Genomic DNA, 12,044 nt, shown 5'->3' on the forward strand with positions numbered 1-12,044 from the left:
AAGAAAAGTTAGGATTGGAAATTGAAAACTCTTTTTAAAGATGAAAGATCTATACTATAAGTTTTGAATGTGATTTTTTCTATTTACAAGATGCCAACTAACCAATCGATAAGGTCTCTTGGTGGTTGTAGCTAAGAGATTAGGAATCAAATCCCACCTGCACCTAGGTTGGGGGTTTATGGGTTTAGGGAATGGGCCACTCTTGTTCTGTAGCCCCATGGAGACAAAAAGAAAAAAAAAATGTAATTCCTCTATTTCAAATGTTGTTCAAATGAACATACCCTCAAAAAGATTAATAAGAAGTATTTTTGGGAAAATCATTAAGAACCCCTGGTGTTTCTGAAAAACCTATAAAAAGTATTTTTCCCCTTTGTGTTAATACTTTTGTATTTGAATTTGAGGGAAAATCAACTATTTTGTTGATTGTTTAAAATGAGATAAAAAATAAGACAAATTGAGCCCTCAATTGTTAATTTCTTGCTAAATTGTATAAGAGGACATAAATGGATTTCTTTTATGCATCTTAAATAACGACACGTCTGATTTTTTTTATTTTTTTGACAACTCACAACATGTCTAAATAGACATCTATAAATTAAAGAAGTTAATGAATTGTAATTGAAATTGCATGAAGAATTTAGTTAGACAAATTTAACTACTCTAGACACTTGGAGCAACATGTTGATTTGTAGATGAATTACAATTTACTTGGAATCTATAAGAAATGGCAATAGATCTCTAAGGCTTTTAAACTTTTTCTTGACTTAAATTACTCTCTCTCTCTCTCATATATATATATATATAAATTGTAAATTGAATACTATTTTTTTATTTCATTCTATTCTCTCATTAAGTCTCATATTTAAAGTTAACTTCAATTTTCTCTCATTGAATCATATATTTAATGTATTTTTGTTTCTCATCATTAAATTTCACTAACTAAATTCACAAATAACAATTTTAATAGTATAAAAACTTTATATGGAAAATCAACTTGGAAATGAAACTAGTTTTTAAGAATGATAAGTAAGAAAATTTTATTGACAGAAATAAAAAATTTAAAACTACCTTAACAATGAAACCACTTTCATGTTTGTTAAATGATGGAAATGGAATACAAAAAGTATGAAAAGATAAAATTGATATCCATTCCATCACCCTACTAAACAAATCAAATGATTCAATGGTTTGATTAGCTAAGTCACCATGTTGTTGGCCAAGTCAATGGTTTTTTACAAGCAATTTGTGGAAAATGAACCTAAAATCCAAGTCAAATAACAATTCAACTAGTCTAATCAGTCTCTATGCAAGCAATGGTTCAATTAGCACAATAAATTGAAAATATTGATATAAGCCATAGAGTAAAAAGATTTGATACAAGGTCTCTAGGCTTGGCAATTAGTTTTCATTAGCATCCAACTTTCAGTTTCAGGCTTTCAGCCTTTCACTAGTCAGCACCAAGTTTTCTGAGTTCTAAAACTGCGGTTGTGTTAGTGAAGCCTGATTCAGTTTATATATCATCGTCTTCCTTGTAAATAATACACTTCAGCTCTCAGGATTTTCTGTACAACAAACTTGAACAAAATCAAGCAAAAAAAAATTATATATATATATGCTCATTATAATACAAGACAAGATTGCGCTTCCAGACAGGCAGTAAGTACCTACTAACTTGTGTCAAACTAGATGATCCCTAAATACAAAAACCTGAAGGTCCAGTCCCAGGGAAAATTTGTGGCAGTCCTTCCCTTGAAGTTCAACAACCTTGCTTCAACCACGTGTTCATGCGAGAGGCCAGAAATGAATCAGCAAAGTCCCCACCCTGGCTGCAAAGATAACAAACCTAGCAGAGCAGAAAGAGAACTAAGGGAGCACAAGTCTCAATCCTTCGTGGTGGTGTACTAGAATCACAACATTGTAACCACAAAGCTAATGAAGCTTAGGTTGATCACATAATCCCACCATGAACTTACTCCAATTATGTCTCATATCTCCTTGGTTACCATACAACAACTGCTCGGAAGAATTAGAACTGGACAGGTGCCAATTATGCCTCACATAACATGGTGCGGTTTCAGTCACAAAATTCACAATTATGCATCTCCTGGGAACGTAACAAGACAGCCTTCATGAGTTTTTCATATCCATATTTTCTCGACATGTAATGCTGCCCCCTATGCAGACATATATTGATATATATTTGCTTAAGGGTTGAAAAAGAGCATGTCCCCTAATAATAGATCCACAATTAAGACCACCAAGATCATGAACCCTCTTGAACCAGTCAAAGGATGAAGGTTTAACCAACCCAAAAAATGAAATAAAATATCTTTCCGAGGAAATTAAATTCTGCACCAAAACCAAGGATCTTGCTCTTGGATCCCAGCTGAAAATCCCGAAGTACTCAAACCTCTTGACACTCGTCACTGTGCCAAGCATAGAAATCAGGGAACCAGCTAGCAACTGCAAAAGGGGCAGAAATGATTTAGTCCTAGAGTCTTTCTATGGAACTTTTGCTTTCTCTTGAGCAAACCTATCTTCACTACGTACACGGAGATCCTCATAAGCTTGAAAGGAATCTGCAATGAACTTTTCCATGGCATCAAAAATCTTTTTCAGACCTAACTGAAGACTCCCATTAGTAATGTCACCCTGATGCACAACAATAACATTTTCCTGCTCACAAACTAGAACCATCTTCTTGTTAAGTGCCTGAATTGCCTTTTGCATCTTCAGTTCCTCTCTATCCAAGGTCTTAACTTTCCCCTCCACATCCCCATGAACTATCATTCTTTGGCAGACATCTATATTGTGTTTCACACTTAGGGCAAAACCACACATGGCTTCAACCACTTCCCTCTCTGAAATTCCTTCCAATGCTTGAGACCACTGGTGACAAATTACAAAAATAAGAGGTGCACCAATTCTACCAGGAGAAAAGGGAGCCATTCCATCAGGGGTCTCTTCTGGTTCATAGTGGAGACACTTCAAAAGCCAACCATTCAAGGAATCAACAAAGCCCTTCTGTGCACTGATCCAACCGGAGAAGTTTGAAATCCAGTTTAGAAGCTCATGTTGGAACTGCACTGTGGCTTCAAGTTGAGCAGAGCTAAGCTTTCTGTTAAATACAATAGCATCTAAGTTTTTAGCCTCTACAATGACCTGACACTGATTCTGATGGCATTCAAGCATGACTTTCCACATATTAAGTAACCTGAAAGAATAAATTAACTATGTATTAGTCAACCTAACATGTTTAAAACATAAACAAATGCAGAAATGAAAATTCTGTAGCATTGGATAGACATATATATATATATGAGATGTCCAGAATAGCACATGATGGTTTAACCACAGGCTAACAAGCATAAGAATGTGAATCCAATCCTGAGAGCAGTTTTGAAAGATCGCAAGACCATGGGTAGCTGAGACCAGATGGTTTTTTATCAATTAAAATCAGACCAGCATTGGGTAACGGCCTTCATAGGATGCTTCAATTCAACATTAGAGGGAAAGGGATCTGGCAACTCCCTTCCACCAGCCACAAGTACTGTGCCTAACAGATGACACAGATGTCACGATTTCTTCCAAATATCCAAAGGGATTGCTGTTGTTCCCATATTAAAAGGCACAAGATAGCAAGATCATTTTCATTTCTTTTTTTTCAAGTGACAGCAGAGAAGAAAAAAAAAAAGTCTTGCATCTGTATGTTAAAAGGAAAAACAATTAACTTGCCATCAAAAAAGAAAAAAAAAAATGAGGCTGTAAGCAATCACCTACCTAATTTAAATATCAGGTATTTCACAGACAGAGGAAAATCAAAAGTGTGAATCTACTTTATCCATTCACCTATACCAAAGCCAATTATACAAGGGCTATAATGGAAATTATGATCAACAATAATAAAAATGGAGCCATGGATCCTAGTCTACTCAATAAAGTTATGATTAATTCTTCCAAATATGCATAACCATGAAAGAGTTAATGAAATCCCAACTACCTAGATGAACATAAGTGCCACTACAACATCCATATCCCTTTGGAAAAAAATCAAGATCCATGTATATTATTTTCTTTGAAGATAAAAATAAAATTAATTAAAATAAAAAAGGATTGCAACCTAGCAGGTGATAAGGCATTACCTGTATTTCATAGGGAACCAAAAAGCAAAACAACATCTGCTAGGGAGCAGAGATACAGAAATACATAACACTATCACAGATTACCACCCCCACCCCCCTTCCACCATCTGAAAACAGATTGAATGTACTCCCCTCCTCTCCAATTTTCCTTAGATATCCAGGATCCCAGATTACTACTAAACCTCCTGATAAACCACTTGCCTTACCTCTGCCCAATCCCCTCTATTAGCACCCCAAACTTTCATTTTTTATGTCCAGGTCAAAAACTTCCAACTTCATTTCTTGCAATAAAGGCATAAAGCGGCATCTGGAGCAATCTTTCTACGAATGTTCCTACCAATAGTTCTTTCTTCTCTCAATCCCCGCACATTCCAGAAAAACCGGTTTCATTTTTAAAACTGATTCCAGACCCCGACTCAAGCACAATTTACTGAGCAAAATTAATATCCATCTCAAAAACCATAACCACTGCAAGCACAATTTACTGAGAAAAATTACTTACATGCAACAGCAATACTTTTTATTGGCACAACTCCCATAATTACATCATAAGAATTAAGGTGATGTTCGGTACTGTGGTTGTTTCTATTTGAAACGCAGCCACATAAGTGCCACCGAGGCATTTTGTGTTTAAACATCAATTTTTTGTTTGGTTGAGACTGTTTTTTAAAATGGTCATAAAATATTTCTACTAGAAACATAAAACAGGGGGTGTTAGGGGAAACGTCAAATTGATGTTTCTTTCATTAGATGTCCATTTGAATACACAGTCCAATGACCTAGCTCTTTGTTGGCATCCTATCTGACAGTGTAGAGATAAATTCTGGTCATCTGGTGCACAGCATGCTAGCAAAGATGGATATACAGTTATATACCATCGAATACCCATGAACGCTACCTCCAAAACAAAGGTTCTTTTTTGGTTCTACGCTTCTGCAACCATCAGACTTGCATATAGATGTTATTCTGTGTGTAATAATAAGCCAATCATCAGAAAACATTTATTTTTAAATTTGACCATTCGATGAGAATCAATATAAGAAGATGGTGTCACATTGAGTATAAGCATTTCATTTAAATGTTTTAGGTACCGATGCCTATACCAAACACAATACTGCTCAAAACACTTGTTGAAAGCCTAGTCAGCATCAGTACCAACCAAACAAAGTTTCATGTCAAAACGCCAGTGTTGGTGACTTTGTGTTTTGACATGAAATTCCATTGCCTATCTAAATGTTTGAGCTTGAAATTGCAAAGGTACCAAACACAACCTAAATTTAACACATTACAACTTCCCTCATTCATATCAGCTACAACTCTGGGCATACCAGCATAATTTTATAGATCTCATATAGATGAATATGTAAACATTACACCTTTATATTAACTTAATTTTTGGTAAAAGAAATTAGGAACTTAGAAGATACCTAGGTTACCTTATTACTGGTGCCAAGCATTAAGGGCCTAAAAAGTGTAAGGCATGCCACCCACCAGAAATCATGGCCAGGACACAGATAATATTTTTTGATATATTTTACATCTAAAAGGATAAACTTCAATACTTCAGACACAAAATAAGAGAATTTTAGTTAAAACACTTGTTTTATCAACATATAAACAGTTTACTATTTACTGTCATTTTCATTAAGGTTACATTATCAAAAATGAAGTTCTAATTTGTCATATTTATAGGTAATTACAGATGTCAAGTATAATTAGGTCAAACCTGATTATCCTGATTGATAATTGATTCACTTCTAGTTCTAAGTTTTACGTCTTGACTATAATTAGGTTGGGACTGGTTCCACCCTGTCCCAGACTAGACACCTGACCCATCATCTCTAACACCAAACGATAAAGAAAAGATCCAGAGGAGGGAGGCATAGGCAAGTAGATTTATCCTTGGAATTCTTTTTCTGTTTTTAATTAGTTAGCAAGGTACTCAACAAAGCTACATATCAACAGAAACCAAATTATTGCATATCTGCATCCTCTTTTAAATGATGATATTAAATTGTAGTCATTTAAAAATCATTGGAACACAACGCTCTAAAGAATAATGACAGTCAAGCTAATGTATATCAGCAGAAGAATGACATACCCTTGAATTAATTCATTGATCTGTGGCCACAACTCTTCATCCCTCAACTTGCTTATCTTATTCGATATCCTGTCAACAAACTCGATTGCAATTTTAATTTTTGTAGATAAATTCTTGACAGTGGTTCGAGTAGAGTCAACTTTATGAGATTCAGCACCCTTCTCATCCAAATGTTTCAGCTGTCGAGACTTCCTTTCATGAACAAGCCGTGTCTTCTCTTCCTCCTAAGAAACATAATCACAAGAAATTCTTTGAAGAACACTATTGTTCTTACATAGCAAGAATAGGAAAGTTTAGAAAATAAACAAAACTAAAACCAATGTACCATCTCAAACTAAATATAGTGCACGATGGTCCTTGAAAGACATGCATCTCAGAGTAAATTTCAAATAACATGAGAAAATACGGCATGCAATCCCAACTCCAAAGAGATGAGCCACAAATAAAACAAGATAACAGTACTTTTCTCATTGTGACAGCATTTAAAGTGAGAGCGTAACAAGACATAAAAAAGATGTAGTCATTTACATGGAAAACAGACACGTTATAGGAGCATTATACACCGCAAGGAGGTTACACATACAACAGCTTAACACTTATGGCCAGTCAGAAATGATGGTCATTGTCAAAAAGATTCAGAGCTTGGAATTTGTCACACATCTTCTAATTGGACCAACGGTATGTGCAGGACCAACCACCCCATGCATATGTTCTTTGTCTTCAAACTCAGAAAATTGCCATCAAGATTAAATGGGATTGGCAGCAGTGATCTTGTAACTTCATTCTACATTACCTAAGGCTTTTATTTTTCTTTTATTCTTTACCTGTTAACAGTCAGCTAAAATATTTTGATACTTCAACTCAGGTACTTCATTGTCAAAATATGAACTGCTTAAATTTCCGTTGTGTAACAAGCATAGAAACTCAAAAGTGTGTACATGCAGAGGTTGACAATTTTAATTTACCATAATGCAAAAAACATTATAATCTCTAGTGCTTAAGGTGGAAAAGAACCTCTTCAGCTTCTAGATGAGCAAGCCCTTATTAACTACTCTATAGCTTTCCATAATTGAAATACAGACGAGTACAAGTTATTCAATTGAAGTAGGATCTACTTTCTGTCCAAGAGATGACAGTATATCCTCTTAGTTGATCTTGACATGTGCTGTGCATTGCTTCATAACCTTAATAAAACTTTATAGTTTTACAAAGGAGGAGAAGAAAACCAAGAAATAAGATGAACAGAAAATTGATGGTAAAAAACAGAGGCAAAAAAAGACACATGAAAGCACAAACTTCTGTAGAACAATAGCTTACAAAGTTTCTCATGATTTCTCAACAATATTTACCCCTGAAGTCAATGATTTTGAGAAAAGTTAAACATAAAAAAGTTCTTCCATCTCATCCTATACAGTTGGTGAGTCATTGTTTTCCAATCTCTCAATTGATCTGTAATATAACAAATTCATGTTTAAAGGTGCAAAATCCAGTTAAAAAGGCTCTGCAGCAATAGAAGGAAGAAAAAAAAGCCTCCGTCCATGTAATAGAAAAAAAAAAAAAACACGCAAATCCTCCATGAAGCTCAACTTGAAATCATATCAACCAGCAGTCTTCAAAAGATTTCTATGACATCCACAAAATAAAAAGAAGAAAATTTCCTAAGATTCAGCATTGCTATGGGTGTACCACTAGCATTGGTTATACTACGATTAAATCTCCTTCTATTGGTCCAACTACATAGAAGGCAGCACAAGAAGTAATGGAGGTTGTATTACTCTAAATTGACATCATCAAAGAAAGGTAGATAAGGAAATAACCATTGAAAAAGGAACAAAGCCATAATTCTAGGAAGCACAGGAGTATCCACAAATATTCCACCTAAATTGATCATTATCAACCAACAATGAATTTTTAAACAATTAAAATTTAAATGAAATCGAATTATAACAATCAGGAAATTGAGGTAAATGCAAAGTAGCAGTGATCAAAGCAAAACATGCCATACCTTGATTTCATCAAGCAGTTTTTTCTCCCACATGAATAGTTTTTTCAAGGTAGAAGAAAGATTCCCTGAGAGAATCCCTACATCTTCTTCGAACTCCAAGTAAACAGGACCAGCCTTCTCAGAGGAGGATGAGGATGCCGCATTTTTGGATGTAGAAGGCTGTGCTGCTACTATTGACAGAGATGGAGTAATTACATGCAACATCCTGGAGGACACTGTTTCAGAGGGAAAAGCCACAGAAATCAAAATCTAAGAAAATATAAACAAAAACTCATCTCTCTTATGCTTTCTATTGTAACAATTAGGAACGTTTCTTTCATCAAGGAAAAAGCTTATCGATGATTTATACAAGGATTTTTGTCTGAACGTGTACGCTCCACACAAAACTATTGCCTAGGAAAGGAAGTCAAGGAACAATTCGGACATTCAAGCAATATGAAAAGAAGAAATGGGAGTTTAAAATTGAACTGCCACTGAAAATATCTGATCAATGGCAATCTTTGAAAGTTCAACTGTTAAAAAAAAAATCAGAGAACACAAAAATCAAAGAAGTTGACTAGACGTCCTAGATACCCTGATATACAGCATTTTTCCGGTGATACGGAAGCTTCCCCGCTTCGAGAATCTTGGAAACCTCATTGCCCGACACAGAAGCTCTCTCGAACTGAACCTTAATTATGGTGACAACCTCAGAAGCAGACTGTGAGACAGGTCGGGGCTTAACCACATTGTTGGCCTGATCGTCGATCCGCTGCTCATTGGAAACCACATTCTTGTCCACCATATGAACTTCATACTCCAAACCGTCCTTGTCCTTCGACGCACTCGGCTTTGTTTGGTGGATTGTCCCATCCTTGACATTTCCCTTGGCATTCTCATCCTCAGCGGTATTTTTCGTGTCAACAAGCTTCTGAAATCCATGCACTTCTTTTGCAACTCCGTACTCTTCGTCTTCCAAATCAGGGATCCCTTCCTCCTCCCTCACTTTCCTTGAGTCACGGCTAGGCGTGTAAGGATGGTAGTATCGCTCGGTAGTATCGAATAGATTCAAGAAATCCCAAAGCGAGTTCCTCGGCGGCGAGGGAGGAGGAGGGGGTTTCGAAGAGGAAGAGGATGACGGAGCCGCAGCAGGCGGAGGAGAGGAGGAATCATAGACACCCGGAGGGGGGCCGGAGCCGGAGCCATGGTTTTCAGGGGGGTAAGCGTAGTAGGAATGAGGGGTAGGGTATGGATAAGGGTATGAATAGTAAGAAGAAGAGTCGCCCACATATACGGTCTCGGTCATCGGCCGCTGTTCGTATGAGACAGACGGCGTGGCTTGATTCTTCATGAAATTCATGGTCGTATATCCGGCAGCGGTAAAAGAACCGAACATGTCGTAATCCTGTGGATGATTGTTGTAGTCGTGCAATGGGGAAGAATTGCTGGAGTGATGAAGAGATCCATCATCGTCGGAATCCGAGTTGAAGTGAAGATGCGACCCTGAATTGGAGTGAGAATGATGAGTTACAGCAGCGGGGGGACGGGGAGAAGTGGAAGGTTCATGGGCAAGTACAACGGGATCACCCTTTCTCTGGGTGGCAAGAGGAAGTACCGGGGAAGGTGGAGCGGCAGCGGCAGAATTATCGGCATCTTCTTGATGGAAGAGGCGGTGTAGGGAGAGGGCGACCCTTTCGAGTGAGCGGATATAAGCGACATGAGCATCGGCGAAGGCATAGCATTGACGGATTGCTTCGTCGAGGAACTGGCAGCGGTAGCGGCAGAGAGCGACGGCCGGGAGGTCATCGAGCTTAGAGGTGGCGCAACCCATGTCCCAGCCGTGTGATAATGTAATAAAAAATCAGATGAAATGAAATTAAAATTAAACAAAGGGGGAATAAAACCCACCCAGGGTAAGACGATAGACAGAGATGGAGGATAGACCGAGTACCCAACTCCCTATCTGTCCTCTTTCTTGGGAGAATTACTGCTACTGTTATTACCACCACCACCACCACTCCTACTACAGAAGCAGCATTGAGGACTACGCATGGCGGTAACGACGGTGAGTTAGAATTCTAGAAAGTTAGGGTTTAGGGAGGAATAAGGGAGATGGGGAAAAGAAGAAAAGAGCTACAAGAGAGGAAAGAGAGGCTCGGAGTCTGTAGAGAGAGAGAGAGAGGGAGAGGGAGAGGGAGATGGGGAGAGAGGGAGGAACCAAGTACAGTGCATGGCGGTCTTAACATTTAGCCCAAAAAGAGTGTATTAATTCTTTATTTTCTTAATTCTTAAATTTTAATTCTTTGACGACTGTTGCCGCCACGAAATTCGTTGTGGGTTCTGTAATGATTTGAAACGATTTTAGGGGATCCATGTTCCGAAGTCCCAACAACCTCAGCGAATCATCGTTAGATGGAGTGACAGAGGAGAGTGCGCCTCTAAAACGTCCCATAACACATTCAAATCGTGCATGATAAGTACCGGGGGAGAGATATTCTCAATACACGCTAAAATATGCATCTGGGGCGTTTTTGGAACGCATTCTATTGGGTGGGTGTGGGGTGGGGAGTAGGTGAACTCCGTTAGATGGTCATGTAAAAGGCTGCAAACGGATCGAATTAGGTGGGATAGAGGTATATACAAATTTAAATCTTTTATATTTAAATTGGATTATTGGAATTAGAATAGGATCCTATCCATCAGGGGCCGTTTGGTTCTATTTCCCTTTTAGGAGGAAACGTTTCATATAACGTTGTCGGGATGAGGTTATTCGTCAATGTCTTTGGGTGGTTCACTCTTCCCTGCGGAACTTGTTTTCTTGTCCGTGTGGGACACTCCTTTCGGTTGTTTTGGTCTTCCTCTTCTCTATGCAGTGCTTAAGTTTTTTTGGTATTAATATATTTCTGTGCATGTATCATAAATGCGGTTAGAGTGGGTGGAGGATTCTTCTATAGAGAGAAGCTGAACATTGATGAGTGCAACCCATTCATGATTGCAGCTACGGCCACCTATTGGTTCAAGGCTCGGACTTGAAGGGATTCAACGTTGAATCTCGTCAAATAGTCCCGTAGAGTCTCTCATCTCTTTTGGCACACCTACATGAGGCTAGCCGAGGTCTTCCAGTGCCTTTGGTTGGTAGTGAACTATACTAGAAGTTGTATCTCCAGCTGCTCCTAGGAGGATATGGATTGTGGCGAGAGCGAAGTGTACCAAGTTCCGACAACTCCATGTAGGGTTGTGGCAAAGGCCTTGCACATGAGAGCTTCAGTTGAGTCGTGCAACATCATTATTGCCTTGAACCCTCGAGGTGGTCGTTGGGGTCTGAGGTTCCATCATACTTCTCGAACTGGGGTGGTTACCATCTGGTTCGAGGAGTTGCACTGCGATTTGGCTAGCTGCATTCTAGTTTGGCCAACATTTCTCATAAATCTTTGAGATCGGCAATACGGTCAACTGGTGCCACATTCATGGACTTCTCCCCTTTTGGGATTGCATGCCAGTCCCAGACCGAGCTAGATTCGGCCATTGAGATCGGCAGTTGCTGCAAACGTTGGCCAAGTCGTTCTCTAACCGGAACTTGGACATTGGAGCGATAGGATCTATTGTGGGCGTCGTGTGCACGAGGCCGAGCTAAGGAATCGGACCACCAAGATGGCTGCGGATTGGGCCCAGGGCCGATCCGTGTGGCACCTTTTGGAGTCCTCAGTACAAGGATCAGCCATGCTAGGCACCTGCGCGGCAGGTAAGTGTCCTAGGGACCTGCACCGATTGCCCTAGCATCTCCATCATGGCGAGGATACTATCGACCTTCTGCTAC

At 38.6% G+C, this 12,044-nt stretch overlaps 1 protein-coding gene across 2 annotated transcripts; it reads right to left on the minus strand.

Moving 5' to 3' along the window:
- Nucleotides 1–1,491: 1,491 nt before the first annotated feature.
- Nucleotides 1,492–10,473, minus strand: LOC104587099 (protein ROLLING AND ERECT LEAF 2-like). Of its 2 annotated transcripts, XM_088890796.1 has the most exons (5): nt 9,843–9,983; nt 8,822–9,730; nt 8,249–8,463; nt 6,244–6,467; nt 1,492–3,214 (listed from the first exon to the last, which is right to left on the minus strand). In XM_088890796.1, the coding sequence occupies exons 2-5, from the start codon at nt 9,621–9,623 to the stop codon at nt 2,503–2,505; spliced, it is 1,953 nt and encodes a 650-aa protein (XP_088746922.1). In that variant the 5' UTR covers nt 9,624–9,730; nt 9,843–9,983; the 3' UTR covers nt 1,492–2,502. The 2 variants fall into 2 exon arrangements, with proteins under 2 accessions (XP_088746922.1, XP_010242855.1); XM_010244553.3 differs by having other exon boundaries at nt 8,822–10,473.
- Nucleotides 10,474–12,044: the final 1,571 nt, after the last annotated feature.

Source organism: Nelumbo nucifera, chromosome 6 (assembly GCF_055504915.1).
Source record: "Nelumbo nucifera cultivar China Antique chromosome 6, China Antique-T2T, whole genome shotgun sequence".
NCBI lineage: Eukaryota > Viridiplantae > Streptophyta > Magnoliopsida > Proteales > Nelumbonaceae > Nelumbo > Nelumbo nucifera.